At 38.3% G+C, this 25,092-nt stretch overlaps 3 protein-coding genes across 3 annotated transcripts in view; 1 reads left to right on the forward strand and 2 right to left on the reverse strand.

Annotated features, from left to right (window-relative positions):
• The window catches only part of LOC132104492 (septin-7-like), a 393,004-nt gene that overhangs the window by 314,994 nt on the left and 52,918 nt on the right, over nucleotides 1-25,092 (reverse strand). The gene's annotated exons all lie outside the window — the stretch shown is intronic.
• On the reverse strand, nucleotides 5,902-19,479 carry LOC132104479 (protein mono-ADP-ribosyltransferase PARP10-like). Its single transcript, XM_059509969.1, has 11 exons — nucleotides 19,408-19,479; nucleotides 18,573-18,748; nucleotides 18,226-18,468; nucleotides 17,120-17,350; nucleotides 16,071-17,044; nucleotides 14,948-15,160; nucleotides 14,737-14,860; nucleotides 12,620-13,570; nucleotides 11,754-11,887; nucleotides 11,476-11,650; nucleotides 5,902-6,497 (listed from the first exon to the last, which is right to left on the reverse strand). The coding sequence occupies exons 2-11, from the start codon at nucleotides 18,745-18,747 to the stop codon at nucleotides 6,199-6,201; spliced, it is 3,519 nt and encodes a 1,172-aa protein (XP_059365952.1). The 5' UTR covers nucleotide 18,748; nucleotides 19,408-19,479; the 3' UTR covers nucleotides 5,902-6,198.
• Nucleotides 19,805-25,061, forward strand: LOC132104480 (DNA-directed RNA polymerases I, II, and III subunit RPABC4-like). Its single transcript, XM_059509970.1, has 4 exons — nucleotides 19,805-19,924; nucleotides 20,225-20,288; nucleotides 20,419-20,511; nucleotides 24,948-25,061. The coding sequence occupies exons 2-4, from the start codon at nucleotides 20,228-20,230 to the stop codon at nucleotides 24,968-24,970; spliced, it is 177 nt and encodes a 58-aa protein (XP_059365953.1). The 5' UTR covers nucleotides 19,805-19,924; nucleotides 20,225-20,227; the 3' UTR covers nucleotides 24,971-25,061.

A 25,092-nucleotide genomic window follows, 5' to 3' on the forward strand; every position in this document is an offset into this window, starting at 1 on the left:
CAGTACCACTACCCACATGCACTAGAGACGGGGAGGCTAATAAGCCAGCAGGTAACCCCGTCTCAAGGGGCTCGAATAATACAGTCTTACCACTAAAAATGGATGAACACGTTGCGGTCACGAATTTTAAAGAGCCACCTGGAACGCGGCACACTCGATGCCCACGGACTTTTACACTACCTCCGCATGTAAGGACACCATCCACCCTTTGACAGGTTTGAAAGGCCTGAGACAATTCCGCCTCCTGCGTCACGAGTGGTAGCTCAAATAAGGTGGACCCGTACTGACCGAAAAGCTCACGGTAACAGCGACTAAGAACGTTCATTCCAAGGATGCCAGGAGTACAAAGGCTACCCCCAGGAGGATCACGGACCACCAGGATTCCACACTCTGACACCACGCGACCGCACAGTTCGATGTCTAGTTCTATATACCCAATATAGGGAATTTCCAATCCGTTGGCTGCTCTGAGCTGCAACCAACGACATGACTGCAAATGATCCTGGCCCCATGGTTCAAACCATGACCTAAAACAACTCTCTGTAATGGTCGACACCATGGAGCCAGTATCGATCAAACAGGGCACGGAGACACCCCCTATAACAACGACGAGGTGCGGACATGAGGAGACTAAACGAGGCACTGATATGCCCTTATGAAAAACACGGGAGCCATGCATACCCCCAACCGGACTGTGGCTCGGTAGCCCGGTGGGAGCTAGTTTCCCAACTGATCAGGGAAACCAGTCCTAACCGGCCCTACATTGCCAGAGGCCGAAGCGATCGGAGGGTGGACTGGAAGACCAGGAGAACGAGGTTGCCAATTACATTCCCATGCGAAGTGACCGGGCCGCTGACACCGTCGGCAAATCATAGACACGGAACAGGGCGAACGACCGATGAACTGGGGGCTTTGACTACGGGCTAAAGTTTGAGTAAGCTGGTCAAGTTGCTTCTGCTGCCGATTCAGCATTTCTCGTAATTCACTGAATTCCGATGAATGCTCCCTATGCCTGGGACTTAGTCCAGTGTTACCTTGGACCCCCCATTGAATCCCGTGCACCAGGGGTGCAGATTGACTCCGCCCCCTTACGTTGCCCGGCATTCCCTCTCGCTCCCAACGGATGGCCTCCCCACGCACCTCCAATAGTGTTACAGCAGGCTGACGTCGATATTAGAGTCAGAAACACTAGGCGTTGCCGGCCGTGACGCACTACTAGAGGCCGCGCCAGGAGAAGGCGACTCAACCGGCGCCCGCTCCTGTCGCAGTCGCTCATTATCAGCCTTCAATTGGGCTACAAGGTCTCTCATTTCCTGTAATTCAGCTTCCATGATTAAACACTAAAGGGTACTTACCAGACGAATCTCCACTGAGTTGTCACAACTAAACAAAAGAAATACATAGAGAAAAACAAACAAAAAAATGCATGAAGGAAAAAAACAATCACAGTGTCTGAATCTAGACCACAATCACAACACCCTGCCGACTACGCCAAAATGTGGCAGCTTGCTCTCATAAGCGCAATAAAATACCAATTATGGCACAAAAATAGACTACGCCACCCCGGAAAAAGATGGGCCGGGGACCCGTTTGTACATAAAGTGCAAAGCACACAGATACGCAGTGATTTGGTCAGATAACAGACAACAAGGAGACGTTTCAAACCGTTTATTAAATACAAATAAGAAAAATCCCAAAAGGCACAATACAAACACACATTAAAATAAATATGTCAACCCTAACACTTATCCATTTCAGAATTGGGGATTCAGTTCGCCCGCCCGGTAAACACTGCAACTACTGCTCTCACCACACAGCACCCAATCACCCTCTGTGAACACAGCAAGCGAGAAGCACACCACCACCATACCAGAGGACGTGGACGTTGTACAGGAACCCCAACTCTGGATAAAAGAGAAGGACAAATTGAGACAGAAGCAACCATACATACACACACTTTCCACGTAATAGTCGTTTGGTTGAACCCTTATCACATGTGGACAGATGGAATCAGTTGTTTACACAAAAAATAAAAACAACCACTCACTGGCAAACGCTCATTAATAGCTTTCCAACACTGCGTCGTCCGATGATTACAGTATTTTAAAAGATACAACCTTCTCAGTTCGGATTTAGAAATACATACAAGACATTCAAAACAGACAATAACAATTTTACAAAAGTAAATACTTTAAATGACAATGTTTCTGCTAAAAGAGTAAAATAGAAATGACAACCCAGTTATTCGCCGCTGTACACCAGCCCAAAGATCAGCACTGAATCTGCTAGGTTTAGAAAAACGTCACTACGGCCGAAAATGCGCTATTGTTCCGGCCGCCTCAAGACGGATGAGAGATAAGAGAAAGTGTTAGTCAGATGATCACAACAAATGCGCTATTCCAGTAATAGTCACTGAGAAATGGTCGAGGAGTTTCTGGCAAGGGGAAACACAATCCAATCGGTCGTCACTAAGCCCAGCTACTTCCACCAAGCCTGCTGTAACACCACCCCTGTATTACTAAAAGAATATATATAACACACGATAATTGTAATTTACACATTTATGATCTCGTGAACTTAACATTGAAATGAGTATGACTTACTGGTAAATGGTGAATCATACCGCTCAATAGGGTGCAAATTACAGGCTTGCCATAACGGATACTTTATCAATGAGTTTACGGTCCTCCTCAGTCGCACTGTGAATTAAACGAGTCTTAAATTATCTTCTCTAACGCACGTTCAGAATTAAGCAGCTACCAACATTTCTTACCTCCCGAATGTAAACACTGCGTGCCAGGATGACGTCACTTCCAGAACGAGAATGACGCGCTCACTTAAGCATCATTCCTGTCCCCTTTTTATAGCTGCCGCACATACCCGGTCCGCCCCTAATCATTATCATGATGGAGCGCATCACCACATATATATATGTCAGCTAGTGGCTTTTTACCATATAAATAACCATCTGATGCATTTTACACTGAACGTGTGGTGTTCACCTTCTGTCCGATGGCAGACTCGTGAACGAGTCAGTCTTTTGTTCGTTATCTGGCTCGTCTCGGTGTTCATCTTCAGTTCTCTCTTCACAGCAGTTCAGTCAGTGTACTGTTTGAGTAAATGAATTACTCCGGGATATTGGTTTGTTTTAACTCAGAGGGAGTGTCAGCCACATTAAAAAAGTTAACAGCTTAAGTCATTTGTGGATTAATGCGTATTGGAGACGCAAACTGTTTAAAACGATTCAGTTTGATTTGGTGAACTGGTTTAAAAAGATCCGGTTACATCGAGTGATTCGTTCGCGAACCAGATATGACAAACTGCTTTGTATTGAACTCTCTCTCACAACAGACACGGAAGAGAAGACAATGCTAAATAAAGTCGTAGTTTTTGCTATTTTTGGACCAAAATGTATTTTCGATGCTTCAACAAATTCTAACTGACCCTCTGATGTCACATGGACTACTTTGATGATGTTTTTCTTATCTTTCTGTACATGGACAGTATACCGTACACACAGCTTCAATGGAGGGACTGAGAGCTCTCGGACTAAATCTAAAATATCTTAAACTGTGTTCCGAAGATGAACGGAGGTCTTACGGGTTTGGAACGACATGAGGGTGAGTTATTAATGACATAATTTTGATTTTTGGGTGAACTAACCCTTTAAGAAACTTTTGAATGAGGTTATTTTAATAGTTTCAGCTATTTTTTTGTGTTGTGGACTAAATGTAAACATCTTTTATGTAAAATATCTTACTCAGGACAGTACTATATAAAAAATAAGATGCATTTAGTATGATCTCTCTTATTTTGTTAAAATTTTTTACACATTTTCACAGATTCTGCAAGGGGTTCCCAAACCTTCGCATACCACTGTAGTCTGTCAAGATTACTTTAGGTTCAGACTAATATTACTGTTTAAAACATGTAATGGCAAGTGGGCCCGCTGGTGGGCCAGTGACATTTAAAGGGTTAACTACTGAGTGTTTTGTTGATGTGTATCTACCGCTGATATGCTAGCAAGATGTGATTGACCATACAAACATCATTTGCAGAGACGCAAAATAAACTCTAACATACCAGCGAGTTATTGTGCAGACTTCCAAACGAGCCTTATGACCAGTTGGTCTCATGAATATATTTACTTACAGGTGATCTCAGCACGCTGGACAGCACTTTCTCACACATCCCAGAATGACCCGCGGCAGCGGCGCGGCGCCGAGAGGAGTCCGAGCTGCGCAATGAGCGCGTGACCGCAGTTCCCGCCAAATTAACATGTAGATGTATGGACATATTAAATCTATAATAATAATAATATCAAATAAGTGTCTTATAAAATGATACATCGGTGCTATCCCACAAAATGTTTTTAACAAAGGTTTATTTCTGAGGACTTTGCTGTAAATTTCTCCTTTTGTGGTCTCCAAGCTGAAGATTTGTCTCATTTATGTTGCTAAGAATCTGTGAAAAAACATTTTGAGTAGCCTACTTTTTGTGGTATAATTCCTGACATTTCCTTTAAATATGAAAAAGTTATTTTGGGTTATATACATTTTGAAAGAGAAAAATTAGATGTTTTTTTTACTTACTCAATCTTATTTTGTTCTCTCGCCAAATATTTTGTTCACAAATGTAAATTGAAAATGTAAGCCTTTCTTTAACCTTTTTCTGGAAGATTTAAAGCTGTATCTGTATTTGATTTCTGACTCTTCCAAAAAGAAAGCTGTAAAAACTGTGAATCTTTTTAAAAGGTATATTCTTTACTTGCTAGGGGACACCGGGATTAAAAAAAATCAAAAGACATGATTAGACGTGTAAAAGTGTTTGTTTTTTTGTTTTGTTCTTATCACCAATAATTTTTTTTATCACCAAACTTTGTATAAAGACGATTCTCAACTGTTATGAAAGATATATTATGATTAAAGATTATGCAATATGTGCGTAAAATGGCCATAAACGTTTTTTCCATTATATACAGTGTATCTATATACTGTTCCTAATTTTCATGTGTTCTTGGGGCAACATGAAATTAAAAAAGAAGTGTAACAATGGGAGTAATTGGTCAGATAGTCATAGTAATATGTAATATTTCATAGGAACATTGAAATATAATTTCTGTCCATATTCATTTGTTGTTTCTCCCAAAATCTGTAATAAACACTTTTAGTCCTGGTGTCCTCTACAGTGGATGTGTGAAATCAACACCCCGTTTCACAACAGAAAATCATATTTTGATTTGAAATCCCATAACATTTTCCTGAGATGATGATTAATGACAAAGTTTTGAAAATTGGTCAGATATAAATGATCAATACTATCATATTTCCAGAGAAATCCACACAAATATAATATCCCACAAAAGACAAAACTCCATAGTTGGGAGTTTTATTAATATAGGTAACACTTTACCATAAGGGTCCATTTGTTAATAACTACATTAGTCAATGTAAACTAAGAATGAAAAAACACTTAGTTAATGTTGATTCTGACATTTATTAATACATTATTTTAAAAAAATTAATCTGATAATGTTATTGAATGGACCTGAGTGAACATGGACTAACAAAGAACAGCTGTATTTTTATTAACTAATGAGTTATAATAATTAGTAATAATAATTAGTTACTGTATTTAATATTGTTAACAAATGTAACCTTACTGTAAAGTGTCACCTAGAAATATATGTATTCAGACGTGCATCAACTTAGGTTTTAAAAAGTTATTGGTGTTGCCAAATTATCTCGAGTGTGACGATCTGAGGAGACCCAAATCTTTTTTTTTATTTTACAGTATAGAATTAAATAATAGAATTAAACACTTATCTATTGTAAACATTGTTAATGTATTTATACTGCTACTACTGTAAAAAAAAAAAAACACACATTGTAGATAACTTCCTTCCAGCATTTATTTACTTTTTTTTTTTTGACATCACAAATACTAATCCGTGAGTGATGTGGAGCTTACAGTCAATGTGTTACCATTGAACTCATTTGTTTAAAAAATGTAAATCATTAAAGAAAAGCAAAATATGAAAACATACGTACGTCACATACAATACAGAAAAATCATATCATTCACCCAACTACTGTTTAGACCAAATCCTGTTCAAAATAAAACAGTGAGCAGTAAAGAAAGCGTGGTTTAATGATTAGACATGATTGCCAGTGACATTATGAATGTGAAGGGATGTGTTCAGCCGTAGATCTTCTTGCATGTGATGAGGTACTCTGGGTACGCTTGTGTGTCGTTGAAGATGACGAACAGTGTCGGGGAGCTGATCTGATCCGCCACGCTGTGGTATCTTACAGGAACGTCAGAGCTCTCCTTCAGCGGGGCTGTTTTATAGTCATATTTACCCACAGTGAAGTCTCCAGTTAGCACTCTGGCCACAAAAATAAACTTGTGCCCGTCTGCATTGGGTGGAGAGTATGTGTCCGACACAGACAGTGAGGCGTTCACCGCAAAATACACGCCCTGACCGTACACAGTGGCTGTGAGAGAGAAGACAAGATGCATTTATTATTTTAAAATTCATTTAAGTGTCATTTCAAATGTAATGCCGTCAGGTAAAAAAAAAAAAAAAACTAAGATTACGAGATTAAAGTCTAAATAACGAGAATAAAGTTGAAATATTAAGAGAATAAAGTCGAAAATGTTTGGAAAAAAAACTCAAAATTACGAGACGAAAGTCAAAATGTTTCGAGAATAAAGTCGTAATACTACAAGAATAAAGTCAAAAATTTTGAGAATAAAGTCGAAATACTTCAAGAATAAAGTCAAAATTTTTCAAGAATAAAGTCGTAATACTTCAAGAATAAAGTCAAAATTTTTCAAGAATAAAGTCGTAATACTTCAAGAATAAAGTCAAAATTTTTCAAGAATAAAGTCGTAATACTACGAGAATAAAGTCAAAATATTTTGACGATAAAGTCGAAATATTACAACATAAAACTTTCACATATTTGGAATTTCCACAAAGAAAACAGTTTAATTTAATGAATTGTTTCACATAAATACAGCGATCTGATCATTAAAGAGCTTTAAAAACATCATTGTAAGACATTATTTGTGATTCGCTATAAATCTGATTTTAAAAGCTGCGACATTAAAAGTAGGTGTATCAAAACACAAATCTTATTGGGTGACTGTTACACTACAAATAACAAATGCAATGGAAGACATGAAATATTATTTTCAAGCATACTGTCCCCCCAGGTATGACACATAATATGATTTCTGATTATAATCCCACATATACAGTATTTGTAGTGTATTTAAAAAAAGCGTTAAATAAGAGAGCTACAGCGCCCCTTGAAGGAATGTCGATTAGGTGTGTGTGAACTGATGTTAAGATAAAAAGTTGTTCCTGTTCAGTCTGTTAATAAATATCAAATTCTTGATATTACTGACTCTTCCTCATCCCAGTAAAATGATGCGGCCGCTCGAAAGCAACAATATTCAAATCAATACCGGTGGCCTGCAGCTTCTCCCGGTGCTCTCAATCCGGGACATTTTTACATGCGAAATAAAGGCCTACTCTCAAAATAATATAACTTTAGTTTCTACTATTTAAATTTTCTAAACATTACGACTTTATTCTTGAAGTATTTTGCTTTTATTCCCGTAATATTTCGACTTTATTCTCGTAATATTTCGACTTTATTCTCAAAGTATTTCGACTTTATTCTCGAAGTATTTCGACTTTATTCTCAAAGTATTTCGACTTTATTCTCAAAGTATTTCGACTTTATTCTCAAAGTATTTCGACTTTATTCTCGTAATATTTCGACTTTATTCTCAAAGTATTTCGACTTTATTCTCGAAGTATTTCGACTTTATTCTCGTAATATTTCGACTTTATTCTCAAAGTATTTCGACTTTATTCTCGAAGTATTTCGACTTTATTCTCAAAGTATTTCGACTTTATTCTCAAAGTATTTCGACTTTATTCTCGTAATATTTCGACTTTATTCTCAAAGTATTTCGACTTTATTCTCGAAGTATTTCGACTTTATTCTCGTAATATTTCGACTTTATTCTCGTAATATTTCGACTTTATTCTCGTAATATTTCGACTTTATTCTCGTAATATTTCGACTTTATTCTCAAAGTATTTCGACTTTATTCTCGTAATATTTCGACTTTATTCTCAAAGTATTTCGACTTTATTCTCAAAGTATTTCGACTTTATTCTCAAAGTATTTCGACTTTATTCTTGAAGTATTTCGACTTTATTCTTGAAGTTTAGCAAAGCCACCATTATTCTTGAAGTATTTCGACTTTATTCTCAAAGTATTTCGACTTTATTCCCAAAGTATTTCGACTTTAATCTTGAAGTTTCAGCAAAGCCACCATGAAAGTGAACAAACTGCATTTGTAATCTGAATTAATTTTAGTTGGATTAGATTTAGATTAGATTCAACTTTATTGTCAATATGCAGAGTACAAGTACAGAGCTAGTGAAATGCAGTCAGCATCTAACCATCTAACCGGGGCTTCCTGCGATTGAGCGTTGCATTTTTCCCCATTCTAACCTATACGAGTGACATGTCTTGGGTATTCTATCGTCTTTGACGATAGTAACCCTGACTCATATGGGGATTGCAGTACGCTTTCAAACGAACTCTGGAGCGGTTTGTTTGTGGTGAGAATGTGATCCGACCTCGAACAGACCCAACTGCAAAAAGTACTGATCATTTTTGGACTAAACCAGCTGCCATAGTCAGCTGCGTTGTGCATTATGGGATGAGAAAGTGTTTGTTGACAGTTTTTACTTTAGCATGGCAGCTCGTGGACAAACTTGAAGTAGTGAGGAGGCGCGGAGCCTCATAGAAATTTGGTCAGATGACCATGAGCATGTCAGAGTTGAGAAGAATTAATGCACGCCTCCGCTTGAAGTTACGAGCGATTCCCGCTCGCCGTTTGCAGCGCATTAGAACTTTGTTTTCAAACCGCATCTGCGCTTCATTATATAAATTTATTTTTTGCATATTGTGGTGTATACAAACAATGTAATAGATTATGGCCAGGGACAAAACCAGCCCACGCAGTCGTCTCTCCATAGTTGTCTCCGTGTTGTTTGCTGGCTTTTCCTCTTATGTTGGAATTTTCCCACACGTAAATTCTGACCAATCGAAAAGCAGTTTAGGAAATACGTCATGGCCAATGAGTGATGTAGATGTTGTCATGTGACTGCATTTTTGGTTCGTTTCAACTGGTACGGACCAAAGCAATCAGTGTGGTGTGAAAAGAAACCAAAACAGCTGAAAAATGCTACAATGTATAATTGTTTGCCCTTGGTTCGGACCAAACGAATCGAACTAGAGATGTGAAAGCACCCATAGTTAATAGAAAGAATTGGTCCCCAAACTATTAGTTTTAGTCTTTTTAATTTGAGCTATTTTAGTATTTCAAGTTAAACCACAAAAATGTTAAATGTTGCATTGGCAACTAGCCGAAAGTAATTTATTTTTATTTCAAGTAACGAAAATGCTTATGGTATTACTTTTTTAAATACAACTAAAAACTAAACCATTTAGCAATATATATTTTTTTTACAACCCGAATTCTGGAAAAGTTGGGACGTTTTTTAAATTTTGATAAAATGAAAACTAAAGGAATTTCAAATCACATGAGCCAATATTTTATTCCCAATAGAACATAGATAACATAGCAAATGTTTAAACTGAGAAATTTTACACTTTTATCCACTTAATTAGCTCATTTAAAATTTAATGCCTGCTACAGGTCTCAAAAAAGTTGGCACGGGGGCAACAAATGGCTAAAAAAGCAAGCAGTTTTGAAAAGATTCAGCTGGCAGAACATCTAGTTAATTGATATCAGGTCTGTAACATGATTAGCTATAAAAGCTTTGTCTTAGAGAAGCAGAGTCTCTCAGAAGTAAAGATGGGCAGAGGCTCTCCAATCTGTGAAAGACTGCGTAAAAAAATTGTGGAAAACTTTAAAAACAATGTTCCTCAACGTCAAATTGCAAAGGCTTTGCAAATCTCATCATCTACAGTGCATAACATCATCAAAAGATTCAGAGAAACTGGAGAAATCTCTGTGCGTAAGGGACAAGGCCGGAGACCTTTATTGGATGCCCGTGGTCTTCGGGCTCTCAGACGACACTGCATCACTCATCGGCATGATTGTGTCAATGACATTACTAAATGGGCCCAGGAATACTTTCAGAAACCACTGTCGGTAAACACAATCCGCCGTGGCATCAGCAGATGCCAACTAAAGCTCTATCATGCAAAAAGGAAGCCATATGTGAACATGGTCCAGGAGCGCCGTCGTGTCCTGTGGACCAAGGCTCATTTAAAATGGACTATTTCAAAGTGGAATAGTGTTTTATGGTCAGACGAGTCCAAATTTGACATTCTTGTTGGAAATCACGGACGCCGTGTCCTCCGGGCTAAAGAGGAGGGAGACCTTCCACCTGTTATCAGCGTTCAGTTCAAAAGCCAGCATCTCTGATGGTATGGGGGTGCATAAGTGCATACGGTATGGGCAGCTTGCATGTTTTGGAAGGCTCTGTGAATGCTGAAAGGTATATAAAGGTTTTAGAGCAACATATGCTTCCCTCCAAACAACGTCTATTTCAGGGAAGGCCTTGTTTATTTCAGCAGGACAATGCAAAACCACATACTGCAGCTATAACAACAGCATGGCTTCGTCGTAGAAGAGTCCGGGTGCTAACCTGGCCTGCCTGCAGTCCAGATCTTTCACCTATAGAGGAAATTTGGCGCATCATTAAACGAAAAATACGTCAAAGACGACCACGAACTCTTCAGCAGCTGGAAATCTATATAAGGCAAGAATGGGACCAAATTCCAACAGCAAAACTCCAGCAACTCATAGCCTCAATGCCCAGACGTCTTCAAACTGTTTTGAAAAGAAAAGGAGATGCTACACCATGGTAAACATGCCCCGTCCCAACTATTTTGAGACCTGTAGCAGAAATCAAAATTGAAATGAGCTCATTTTGTGCATAAAATTGTAAACTTTCTCAGTTTAAACATTTGCTATGTTATCTATGTTCTATTGTGAATAAAATATTGGCTCATGTGATTTGAAAGTCTTTTAGTTTTCATTTTATTAAAATTTAAAAAACGTCCCAACTTTTCTGGAATTCGGGTTGTATTAGATACTCTAACATTCTTTAATCATTTTAACTTGTTAATTTTTTTTATTGCATAACAATTTAATATTCTTAATTGTTTCAATTAATTAAAAAAAAAAAGTTGAACTACTAAAATAGCTCAAATTAAAAAGACTAAAACTAATAAGTTTGGGGACCAATTCTCTCTATTTACTATGACTAGCCGAAAATAAATTATTTCTATTTGAAGTAACGAAAATGTTAATGGTATTAGTTGTAAGTGTAGTGTACTATAATAGCCTTGCTGTAAGTAAAGTCAACAGTGATGCAGTGAAGGGCATGACTAATTCACAGCACACTACCGTTTTTCCCACAGAAGCTCCTGTTGAAGCCGTGAATGCAGATCTCCTTGACGCTGGTCTCACTGGTGCCGTGGTAAAGGGTGCGCTCCACCTGCGCCTCTGAGGAGCTGCGCTCAATACTGACCTTCTTCAGCCTGTACTGGTCATGCAGGAGCTTATTCATCAGCTTATCAACCTGAAAACACCAACAGAGTCAGTGCGACCAGTCACATATTTCCAAAGCAGATAATACCCATGCACTGACAGACATCGAGGTGTGTGACCGTGTTAAATCGTACCTTAATGATTCTGATTTTGTTGTGGCTGTCCTGAAGGGTGTCATAGAAATCTTTGACCACATTCTGAAATTCATCCGAGTCTACATCCACGGGACATGCTTCAGGCATGCTGGACAGCAGACTGTAATCTTCATCTGGAAAATAAACATCAACTAAATATACAGTACACTTATATCCTTTCTACAGTATAAGGGCTATTTGTCACATTCATTCAGTGTGACTGATTAAAGAAGATAAAACAAATAATATGTTGACCTCAATATATACATACGGTAATATATATGTGTGTGTGTGTGTGTGTGTGTGTGACCCTGGACCACAAAACCAGTCTTAAGTCATTGGGTTATATTTGTAGCAATAGACAAAAAAAAACATTGTATAGGTGAAAATTATCAATTTTTCTTATATGCCTTTCTTTTATATATATACTTATTTATTTTTCTTTTTTGTAATTTCCTTTGGTTGACTCAATAATAAAAAGTAAATAACTGTTAGATAATTATTAGATATTAGATAAATTATTAGATAATTAAACATTCTGAAATTATTTCAATATATGTTTAAAATATAATAATATAATAAAAAATGTAAATGTAATATTTCATTGCAGTTAATTTCACTAATTAACTGATATATAATGAGTATTGAGTATGGGACATTATTTTATTTATAAAAAAAGCTATGCATTAAATACTGTATTAAATAAAATTGCATATTGCATGGACACCTGCTGTATATTAAAATTCAGTTTATATTACTATTTGAAAAATATTTTTTATATCATGCCTGGAAACCATTATGAAGAACTAAAAATAAAAATAATGTTGTCTCCTTTTGGGGATTTCGACTTCTATCTTAATTGGTACCTGCGCCATCCGTGTACAAGTCCTCTGTACTCAGCACCTTCCGTTTAATAGGCACAGATTTCCCGGATGCCAAACTGTGCTCCTCCATCTTCTCGAAGTCAATGCTGCACGGCTGATTGTTGAAGAGAATATCAGTCTTCTTCTGCTTCATCTTCCAAGCGTTCTCAATGAACACCGTGGCATCTGGCGGATACGAGATGGCCTTGGAGGAGGAGCCCTGCTCGTACCACACCCACTGTACAGTCTTCATGATTTCAGCATCTGACATCATGTTCTCTGTCCTCCTCAGGACGTTCTTCAGGTCCCTCACGGCCTCTGAGACGTACTCTTGAAAGCCGGAGAGGACGGCGGTGGTGCCCTGGATGCTGATCTCGACCGCATGCTTCCTCTTAATGAGCTCTATGCATCTCTTCTGATGGGAGGAGAGTTTCCGCAGGCTCTTGTTCTCGACCTTCTCCTCACACTGTCTCTGTCCAACCTTCTTGCCCAATGCGATGTCCACTCTGACGAGATCATGGGTGTAGTTAGCAAACACACAGATCTCGGCTTTGTTGGCTGACTTGATGGCGTCTTCCAAGGACATGTCATACGCTCTCTCCAGCTGCGTATTCTCCTGGTTTGGCATGGAGTCGCTCCTGGACAGTTCTAGAGCTTTCTGGAAGTCCTCTGCGTCTGATCTTTGGTTGAAGTCCATTGACATCTGAATGGCCAGCAGGAAGCTTGCGTCCTCGTCGAGGCTGCAGGCGTTCATGGGTGCAGAGTAGCTCTGGAGGTCATGGGTCTGCAGTGACTGGGGTTGTTCGTCCTCTTCTTCTGCCGCTGCTGATGTATCTAGGCCTTCTTCCGAATACAGATCTACAGATTCAATGTCTGTGGCTCCTAAACTTGAAGGTTGGGGGTTCAAATCACTGCCAATGACTGCCAAGATCTTCTTAGCCTCTTCAATACGAGCTGAGTGACAGAAAACATTCAGTAACCATTGGGATTCAACAAAAATGTATTTAGGGCCCTTTGATATCTGTTTTATTTTTGCCAAAATTCAGTTTTTCCTGTATTAATATTTCCGGATTCATTTTATTTTTTTTCATTTAAATTTTTCCGCACTTCTTTTAAAATGGAAAAAAGCACGCCTAATTAATTTAAATCGTGCAACTTGCACAACCTGAATTTATTACATGTTGAACAAAAATTACATTTTTAGGGCCCTATTTTTTTTATAGTTTTGTATAGTTTTACCCCCCCCCACATTCTTTTTTATCGTTACAAAATTATTTTTAAGCATGTCTAATTATTTGAATGCATAACACAAATTATTTTAACAATAGCCCTATAAACAGTTGGTTTTTTTACGAAATTCTGTGTTGCGTTTTTTAATTTCTCTGGTTATCAAAAGAAGGCATGAAACATGAATTTAATTGATCTTTCAATCAAATGGATGTTAAACTCTTTATTTTTTGGCAATCAAAGGGGGTTTACTATTAAAACAAAAACATGGAAGAAATATAGTGTGGTTTTAATAATTGTATTAGTAGTAGTACATTCTACGGTACAACCGTAATATATTTCTGACACAATTTCTTCAAGTTAAACCGAACTTTTATTTTGAAGGGCTGTCATGAGGAACTTTACATTTCTGAGTGTATATGACATGATGATAGTTTTACTCTAATGCAATGGTAAAATGCTCATGAAGTGACTCTCAGAGCAGTTCTGGAGATGTTGTTCATGTATTTATGTTCTATCTAGTAAATGAAACCATGCGTCTGCGCCTTTTAGTCACACAGAACATGCAGGATTCATACTTAAATTGTCTTTTTTGCTTCTTAACATTTACAGATACTAGTTTATATCATGATTTGATTTAAATGTACTGATCTACTTTCGATTAATTTATCCCAACTTTGACAAATTCCGTGAGATTTCCACGTTATACAGTAAATTCCATTTTTTTGATTGGATTTCGAGATTCCTTCCGCGTATTCCAAACTGCAGAAATCATAGGGCCCTAAATTAATGTATTATATTTCCTTCAGAGAAGAAGTGGAATTAAAGGGTCTCGGCCCACTTGTAGTTCAACGGCCGGTAAAGAACCAATCAGGCAGATGATCTATAATGACCTGAAGTATTCGCATCAGTGCGTCCATTCGTTACGCCAGCAGTGAAATCCTGAACGGAGTTTGCAGAGGAACTTCTCTGGAAGTTCTGACAGGCTGTCATTTTCCATGCCTGCTCCATGATGTCCTGTGGAAAGCACAGAAACAGTCAACCCTAAAGTATTACTGAGTCTATGAGAAATATCAGGATAGACAATAAGGCTGGATACGTTACACCATCTTCTAGCGGCTCCCAGTGCACTTTGGTCATGTCGATATAGACTTCGAACCTTGCTGTCATCTCTGCCAGTATGCTGACACCCTCCTCCTCCATCAGGAAGCGGGAAATGCCAGGTTGGGTGACCACAATGGTCTTTGTAAAGACTGAGCCGATAATAGCACTTAATAATTCTGCCGCCAGCTGGCACACATTCGATTCTCCCTGAATCTGCCAGTGAAATTAAGAGAATGATTAACCATAAAGAAGACATTTAAAGACAGTGCAAGACTTAGAAAAATGACAATACGCTAAAACGGGAATGATAAAATTATATTATATGAAATATATTTTGACCAACCCCCCCCATGCAATCAGGCTGTTTTTCTATCTTAGACCTGGTTTTTGCGCTACAAATTAATTAAATTAAATTGTATAATATTAAATACACATTTATATAACTCATTTTTTTTCTTATTTTTATTTGTTGTTAATTATTTTCTACCAAATTAGCACTTCAGTACAACTTTATCCTATTATATTAAATATCATTATTTCCTATCTCATGCATTAAAACTAATTATGTATGAACATTAAAATACGTTTAAACATGATTTGCGAACAACTTAAATTCTACTATTAAATCACATTTAAATGTACTTTTAAAGTGTAAATCAAATTCTGCAATTCAACATTCAGAGAGGTGTGACGTCAGGAAGATGTTTTGGTTTTGACGGAAATCAATGTTTTGGCATTTATTTGATCAAACTACACCAGCGATATTCTGAAATATTATTACAATTTAACATAATTGTTTTGTATTTGAATCTATTTAAAATGGTAATTTATTCCTGTGATGCGAAGCTGATTTTCACTCCAGTCTTCAGTGTCACACGATCCTCAAGAAATCATTCCAACATCTACTTCTCAAGATACATTTCTTCTTATTTAAAATTATAAGTGTGGATAACAACAGCATTTATTTGAAATAGAGATCTTTTGTTAATTGTCTATACTGTAACTTCTTAATGCATCCTTGCTGAAAAAGCGCATTAATTCAAAACAAAACTAAATATTTCCGACCCCAAACGTTTGATCAGTAGTGTACATAAGTCAAATGAAAGCAAACTCAGTAACTAACACTCAATCCATCTCCAGTCTCCAGTGGGAACAGGATGACCTCTCCCATGTCCGCCAGTAGACCTTGATGATGGAGCTGGAGGAACTTGAGCATTCCTGGCTCCATAGACAGGACGATCTCCTTCTGGCGTGGTGTGCTGAGAAACACAACCATCTTCTCTTGATTGTCCTTCTCCATCCCTGTCAGCGTGATGGCGGTAATCACTCCGCCCGTGTCGGACAGTTTGGCACTGCAGAAGTCCAGAGACACCAGGAAGTCAGACCAGTCTGTTGAAGAGAGCACGCTCTCGCACTCTTTGTCTATGGGCACGGTGAACTCTGAGATTTGGGACTCTATTAAATCTCGGGCCTGTTTGACGGCGTTGCGGGACGTAGACGTTACAGTGACCATGCAGCCTGACACGCTGTAGACTGAAGGTATGCTTTTCAAAGACAAACTCAGCCTCTTTTTAACATCCTCCCGTCCGAGAAACTCCGCTTTGAGCTTGTCATACGTCAGATGGTCCTCCACAACACCGGTCAGGAACTGCAGGACTTCGTTTTTAAGTCTTTCCACCTCAATCTGGTCAGGCCCTTTGACGTGGACGCCATCTTTTGCTAGACTGACGTCAAATTTGGGATGATCCTTTTTGAAGGTTTCCAGCAAATTACTCAAACTGAGCAGATGATGTTTAGTGGCGTCAAGCACAGATATGAAGCTTATGCACTCCTTCTGGATAGACGGCTCGGGAGCAGACGCAGTAGTTGTATTTGTTAAACTTGTGGCAGCATCGTGTCCTAAACGGATGCTTGTCTCTGGGACAGAACCAGTCGGACTTTGAGGTAAAAGTGTCTGTGATTGGCTCCCATCTGTCAGTGTTCCTTGATCATCTTGAGCGCTCGCAGACGACTGATCATGCAAGAAATCAAAGTACGGCTCCACCACTAAATCTGTCCCTTCCACATGATGGGATTTCTGGAGAACGCGGTCCACAGCTGTGAAAGAAAACACTCAGTTAAGATTCAGAACAGACACAGAGGAAGGGGCTACAGAAAGACACCCTGGCTTACATTTCACATCCTTGAAAGAAACTTTTGCACGGCCATGTGCTAGCATGCATACTGCTAGGACGTCAGCGCCTCCGGCACGACTGCTCCCAAAGTAGAGCTCCAGCACGTCCTCAGTGAGCGCAGGAGACAGATTGGCCACCAGAACAGAGTCTGTAGATTCGACCTGCTCCAGAGTGACCTTTGCTTCGTTTAGAGGCCTCTTGGAAACTTCGTTTCGGAGCATCTGAAAATCTGTGGAGTCACACAGACAATGGCAGAACATTTAAGACAAGCGTACTGCTGATTGTTTTTATTATACAATAATGTGTGAATTTATTTGAAATAGTTCTAGATTTTGTGTAAACGCTAAAATGACTCATGAGAACTAAAATGTCTGATATAGTGGCCCTAAAAGTGCTTGCACATTTAAAAATTAAGTTATGTCATTGCATTTGATGCATAATATCAAACCAAGAGACTGAGAGCTCAAATGCTGCACAAGCTTTTCTCAGAACTAACGTGGTGCATACTTATGCATTTTAAAATGTCATTTTTTCATGTGATGTAAAGTTGTATTTCCAGCATCATTCCTCCAGTCTTCAGAGTCACATGATCCTTCAGAAATCAGTATGATATGCTCATTTGCTGCTCAAGAAACATGCTGCTTCATATTTTAATGATTCTTTAAAGAATAGAAAGTTCAGAATAGCAGCATTAGATCCTTTGTAACATTCTAGAGGTCTTTACTGGTACTTTTGAGCATTAAAATGCATCCTTTACTGAATATAAGTATGAGTTTCTTTTTCATAAAATCTGCGTTTGTAGTTTCATGGCTTTTACTCATTGGCTGTTTGAGTGATGTCTAATGGATGCATGGTATCAGTTCTCCTCGAATGTGTCCTATCAGAGGAACCACAGGTGCATCTGACAACCACAAAATGTCAGTAGATCAGTCTCGTATTTTATCTTTCGAAGACACTTTTAGTGCAACGTTTTGCTTGAAAACTAGCTGGTGCTATACTTAAAATAAACACCACTTGGTATGATGTTTAAAGACACTTAAACATATTTAAATGTGGTTAAAGTGTGCCTACAGTATTTTCTGCATGCACTGATGAGCTACAAACCTTTGTCTAAAGGGTTTTTTAGATGTACTAGAACCAGGTTCTTGTTCGGAGATGGATACAGGATGAAGTCTGTTTCATAATCCATTCCCGTAACATTTTCTATATAAAGCTCTACGTAATCCAGTGAAGTCTGTGGGTTGAGCCCCTTCAGCAGCAGTTTTCCAGGGTCCTTCGGAGGTTTCCTCCGCACCGTCAGTGTTTTATTCAGAAGCACATGGGTCTTGGAAACAACCCTGACAGCAGCTAGTGTACAGAGAAATAATGTCTTTAAGAGTTCTGCCTTGTGTATGCTTGCAGAATTGTCATTGTATGTATTCAGTGTTTAATATAATATATTTTTTTTTTACTCTCTGCATCTTCGAAAACCACCAGTGCATGCTTTCCACATCTCTCCAAAGAGATCACGCTCCCTCCTCCAGAGCGGCGCTTGTTATCAAAGTAAAGCGTGAGAAATTCATCCTCCAGATCATCGGGAATATCCAGGACCTCCAAACTCCGCTCATCCAGGCTGCTCTCAGCCATCCTGACCAAACAGAAAAACACACTCATGAAGTATGAAGTCGAGCCGGTTGAGAGCACCTGACATTCCTGGCCCACTTACCAGAAACCCTTGTGTGCGGCTACAGCGCTGAAACAAAAACACATCAATCAAATCAAATGGTGAAGCTGTTGTTAGTGTTGTGTTTGAGGGGGTTTACACCTATCCATAGTGCAGGGCGACTTTTGGGATTATTTTTGTGGGTTTATATATGACTACAAAGTTGTGCATAAGCTGATTGATAGATAGACAGATACCAATAGCTAGTAACTGGATCAATAGATGGTAACTGGATGTTATAATCTTGTTATTAATAGAAATCCCGTGTAATGTACCGATATTTGACAGATAGATAGATAGATACATAGATAGTAATAAGAAATAAAATATGAAGCGATGAGTAATTAGAAATAAATATACTTGGTAACTGGATTTTATAAACGTGTTATTTATGAAAACGTTGTGTCGCGTAATAATAAATCCAAAGGCGAGAAAGAGAAACTGAAAGGGCGAGGCAGGGTCATGATAGACAGTAACGCATTAATATTCATAATACGAAGAGCAATATAAACTGTGCAGGGACGAAAAATTGTTATATAATAACTGCGTAACACAATATTGAAATCTAAATTCAGCAGGCTTACCTGAAACATGAACTGCTGCCGTGACTCACTCACTACTTCCGGCTTCAACACTCCTGACCACGTGACAGTACGAGGAAAACATTTCCGATAAAATAAATAAATAATAATAATAATACATTTCTGTTTGGAAATAAATGTTTATAGCACTCTTGTAAAAAATAAATAATAATAATAATAATACGTAACACATTTTAATGACAGTACTAATAACAGCCAAACTTCCAAACAATTAATTAAAACAAAAATACCTACATATTTGCACTATTACGTGCGGGTGCCGATAAATACACGCTTAATGCCGCGATTTCAGAATTTTTCTGAAACAGAATAAAAGTCCGGGATAAATTGCGTAAAATTCTAGGCTCCTCCCACCAGAGTTTGACTACCCCCTCTCAGGCGTTCGATTGCTGTCAATCATTCGTTTCAACCAATAGCAGCGCTCGTTACTCTGACGTCTCTCTGTAAGTAACGCGCTTGCGTAAAAACAAAAGCGTTTTATAGAGCTCACGCGGGAAAGGTAACGCTTTGTCTATTTACATTTGAAGCAAATTAAATAAAAAAAATAATGTACGGGTTTGTGTCTAATATAAATATGAAGAGCAATGCATCTAGCCAGTCTGTAAAAGTAGAACGTGTTCGCAGACAGTACTTCATCAGCACTAGAACACTGATAAAGTCTCTTATATGTGTGCTTAGACTAAAGTCTAGCTCATCAAACTAATAGATGCATGATTACATATTAATTTAAAGGTATATGTAATATATGTATAATCTTAAATAATTAATTAAGTAGTAGATGTTAATGTGTGTGTTTCAGGCCATGGATTCTCAGGAAAAAATCCAGCCTCCTAAACAGCAGCCGATGATCTATATTTGTGGAGGTAATGCTTTTAATTATGTCCCTCATGTGTTATATGTATTAGTCATGGTTATATAATCATGTCTTTCATAACCGTGCAAACAAGATCCCATCATCAAATCTCTATTAAGTGTGTATTTGTTGTGTTTCAGAGTGTCACACAGAAAACGAGATCAAGGCCAGAGACCCCATCAGATGCAGAGAGTGTGGTTACAGGATCATGTACAAGAAGAGGACCAAAAGATGTATCCTTTCTCAACTAAAGAGAGTGGTTAAAAGAGTAGCTTATGGAAGTAACATAATGACAAATGTCTTTGAAACAAAAAAGGCATGTCGCTTAAAGGGGTGGTTCGGGATTTTTGACATCGGATCTCATTTTTAGGTCAGCCTGGTTGTTATTCATCAGTGGAGACATTTTTTTTTTTTAAATTATCCAGTCCTTATATTTGGATAGTTGGCCGATGCTAGGCTAGCGCGAGTCAATGGGTATATGTTAGCCAGCCATTAAAAACCGTTTTACCCACTCCACAGTGCACCAAACACAAATCAATTATAACACTAGATTATAACATATCGATGCAAATGTCCGTTGAGAGAATAATGTTAGAAATCAAACTTACCTTTCATCTCAATGATCCTAAAGGAACTAGTTTCTCAGCCGCTGCGGAATTTTACTTTGCTCCGGTTAGTAATGCGGCAAAAAGTAAACACAGAACAGAAGCGCACTACAGTCGTTACATCCAGCTAACCGGCTCACTCGGTTGCCTAGGTAATCAATATCACTCCGCTGCTGCTGTTGACAAGGCTTATGATTACAGGGAACAAATTATAACTAATGCAATGTGATGAAAGGTAAGTTTGATTTCTAACATTATTCTATCAACGGACATTTGCATCGATAGTCTAGTGTTATAATTGATTTGTGTTTGGTGCACTGTGGAGCGGGTAAAACGGTTTTTAATGGCTGGCTAACATATACCCATTGACTCGCGCTAGCCTAGCATCGCCATCGGCTATCTATCCAAATATAAAGACTGGATAATTTAAAAAAAAAAAAATGTCTCCACTGATGAATAACAACCAGGCTGACTTAAAAATGAGGTCCGATGTCAAAAATCCCGAACCAACCCTTTAAACAACTATGTTAAATCTCAGCCTCTAAAAACACAAGCCCTGAAAATACAAGGTATAAAATCCAAGCCCTGTTTACGCAATGCGTTATTGTTTCAATTCAACATGCTTCTTCATTTCAAAGACATGTCATTATTTTACTTTTATAGTAGTTCACCCAAAAAAAAAACTGCTGATTACTTAACCTCATGTCGTTGCAAACCAAAACCCACGTTATATGTGGTTATTTTTTCCATGTAAAATTATTTTAAATCTGCTCTTTTCCATTCAGTGGCAGTTCATAGTCACCACATCTGTGAAGCTCTAATAAAAACCGTGGAAGTCGTCCATCTGACCTTTTGAAGTTATATAAAACAGACCATTTAAATTTGTTCATCAAATATGCATGTTTGCCATCATGCCATTAGATCACGACATGCCTAAACAGTGGCGATTGCTCTTCATAATATAAAATATAGTGTGGATGCCCTTCTAGGAGCTTTACAGCTGTGTTCATCTGAACTCTCATTGTGTGGAAAACAGATATCTTAGTTAATCTTAGTATTATTTAGAGTTTGACAAGGCAGGATATTGAAGAACAAAACCCTGAAATGTATCAAACAGAACACACTCAAAACAACCTTATATACCGAATTGAAATAAATTAATAATAATTATAAACCATAATAATAATAATAATCCAACCAACCAGGTAGAGTAAAACAGATACACCAAAAAAAAATAAAACCATGGAATACATCAGGCTTCATACAAAAAACAAAACAAACTGTAAATTATTTATAAAACAGTTTAAGAGCACGTGGAAAAAAAGAAAGTTCATGTCTTTTTGATTTACTCCTGGGCACAACAAACTCCCTATGCTGCCATAGTAGGTAAGTAGGTTTTGGAGCCACAGACAGGAACCAATGCAGTGGTGATGAACTGTATTCTAGGACGCACCTTCGAAATCATGTACTTAACGTGGGCATCCCATGACAGATCAGAAGAAATTTGGACTCCAAGCAGTTTAAAGATGGAAACTCTGCCAATTGCATATCCTGATATTACGGGAGAGGGAGGGCAGGGAATGTTTTCATCTTTCCTGGCGCTAATGATCATGTCCACTGTCTTACCTTTGTTCATTGCCAATGAAAATTCCTGTCCCCAATCCGCCACTGAGTCCAAGGCCTTCTGAGTTAATCCTGGTAGGGATCCCATTAAAAATTCAGTAATTGTTAAATCATCAGCATATTTGACCGGAATTACCGAGGGAGGCAGAAAGGAATCCAAGCTGTTTATGGCGATGACAAAAAGCAGAGGGGATAGAAGACCCCCCTGAGGGACACCAGCTGCAATTGGATAGGAGTTAGACACACAGGAGCCCCACTTCACCTTTTGCTCTCTGTTACTCAGATAGCTCCTTACACTGAGCCAGAGCGGTCGTCTGACATTCATGTCAGCTAAAGCATAGAGCAGTTGACAGTGATCAATTGTGTCAAAAGCTCGAGTAAAATCAACAAAAACAGCATGGATGTCAAATTTAGGATTGGTGTTAAGTGCGTCATGCCAGGATTGCAAAATTTGAATCAGAGCAGTGTCAGTTGATCTGTTCGCCATGAAGCTGTGTTGTGATGGTTGAATTTTAGCAACTGTATCCTCCAGAATTGCGTCTCTGAGGATTCCTTCATACACTTTTCCAACACAGCTGAGTAATGAAATCTGCCGATAGTCTACTGGAAAACTGGGCTTTGTTTTTTGGGGAACAGCCTTGACCACAGCCTCCTTCCATTGTTTTGGGAAAATGTTATTTTGCATGCACGTGTTAAAAATATCACATAGCACCGATGCCAGTTCCTCGTGAAAGGTCTTTAATTTCCAAGGAGGAATGTCGTCAGGACCAGCAGCCTTTGCTGCCTCCACTTTGCGGAGTCTGACCTTAACTTGTCCAATACTCAAAAGAGGTATACTACAACTGGATAACTTGCAGGCAACCTCTTCCTCCGACGGAGAAATATGACTTGCATAATCCCACACAGAAGCAAAGTGCTTTGCCAAGTTGTCACACTCATATTGCATGATATTATGATCCTGAGACACCACATCACTCTTATCTCCTTCCATCCCCGTTAAAGCCTTCACAGACTTAAACCATTGCTTAGGCTTGGTGTTTTGCAGTTTCTCGACCTCATGTTTATAGTATTGTTTCTTTGCGTTCTGAATTTTTTTGGCAATAATTGTTTTTAGTTTACTGTAGGATGTTTTATTGCCAGAACAAAAGGCACGCTGTCTTTCTTTTAGCAGATCTTTGATTTGTATGGTCATCCAAGGTTTATAATTATTTTTGATAGAAACTTTCTTAAATGGAATTGTTTTATCTGAGAAAGACTTGATCGTGGAAGTGAAGGCACTAACCTTAGCCTCAGGGTCCGTAGCCTCATGAATGTGAGAAAAATCAGAGGTATTCAAGAGAAGCCCCAGTTGCCTATTTGTTTCAGAAGTACGTTTTCTACAAAAGATGTGCTTGACAGGCTTGATGGGCCAGTTTCCAGCGTTTAGTAGGATAGTCTCATGGTCAGAGGAGCCAACAGGAGGCAAATGCTCTGGTGACTCAAACATGGAGGAAATATTAGTAAAGATTGAGTCTAATTGACTGGTCTTTCTTGTGGCTCCAGCCACTATTTGTTTCAGACCATGTCTGCTGCTGATGGTTTCAGACTTGTACTTATTTGTATCACCGAGTATGACAATTGCGGCCTGTTGGTAGTTGCATTCAATATTCCTAAGGCAACGATCCAGGTACTGAGTGATTAGTGTGTCAGGTTGTGCTGTTGTTGAAGATTGCGGAGGAAAATAGAGCACAGCAGCAATAATACAACTTAACCCTCGAGGAAGGTTATTTTCCCAGCTTTCTTACCCCTTGGGCGAGATCTAAGTCGTAGAATCCCAGTTTGCTGCAAGATGGTTTTAACTTCAGGGAATGCATATCTTTTCAGACTTATTATAAAGTTTAAATTGTTCTTAAAACCGAGTTGTGTCGTCATTAACTTGGGGAAAGACAAAGACAGTTACTTTAGAGGTTGCAGTGGAGAATTTTCATCCATCCAGCTGTAGTTGAGAGCCACAATTTTCCTAGAATGCATCAAATATCTCCTCAGAGTAATTCCATCCAGATGTCCTGATGCCCAATTTAGGATTAAAATCACACCATTAGGTGATCCGTTCGTGCATTTCTAGACTGTTAAGTTAGTATTGTTTAAAAAGCTAAAAAAAAGGCATGTTCTGAGCAGCTCAAAAGTCATGCGGCTGCCCTTAAAATCTAAATCTGCTTCATAATTCACATTCTTATGCATTTCATAAAGCATATGCAGATGAGTAAATTTAGAACGTTTTAGGGGTGAACTACTACTTTGATTCTTCTAATAATTATAAAATTGAAGCTCTTGCCATGGTTTCTTGATTCAGACATGCATGCTATAGTCATTATAGTTCTGTTTACATTGTATTTATTTTGTTTGGTCCTTGTATTTCCCATACTGTGTCCTTTGTATTTAGCCTTAACTCTTGTGTCCAGTGGTTGTATTTGATGCCCGATGAGATGCATCTGCTGTTTTTTCTGATAGAATTAGCTTTTTTTTTTATCTTTGAATGTGTAAATACATGAGTAAAATACAATTTACAACAAAAATCTTGAGTGAATGTTTTCTCTTTGTATTTGC

Source organism: Carassius carassius, chromosome 25, assembly GCF_963082965.1.
Source record: "Carassius carassius chromosome 25, fCarCar2.1, whole genome shotgun sequence".
NCBI lineage: Eukaryota > Metazoa > Chordata > Actinopteri > Cypriniformes > Cyprinidae > Carassius > Carassius carassius.

Coding starts and splice junctions, on each gene's coding strand:
- LOC132104480 (XM_059509970.1), top strand. CDS start 20,228: ATGGATTCTCAGGAAAAAATCCAGCCTCCTAAACAGCAGCCGATGATC. Junction 20,289..20,418: donor GATGATCTATATTTGTGGAG/GTAATGCTTTTA, acceptor GTTGTGTTTCAG/AGTGTCACACAGAAAACGAG. Junction 20,512..24,947: donor CAAGAAGAGGACCAAAAGAT/GTATCCTTTCTC, acceptor TCTTGTGTCCAG/TGGTTGTATTTGATGCCCGA.
- LOC132104479 (XM_059509969.1), bottom strand. CDS start 18,747: ATGGCTGAGAGCAGCCTGGATGAGCGGAGTTTGGAGGTCCTGGATATT. Junction 17,351..18,225: donor AAAAAACCCTTTAGACAAAG/GTTTGTAGCTCA, acceptor GTGACTCCACAG/ATTTTCAGATGCTCCGAAAC. Junction 6,498..11,475: donor GAGCTTCTGTGGGAAAAACG/GTAGTGTGCTGT, acceptor TCTCTCTCACAG/CCACTGTGTACGGTCAGGGC.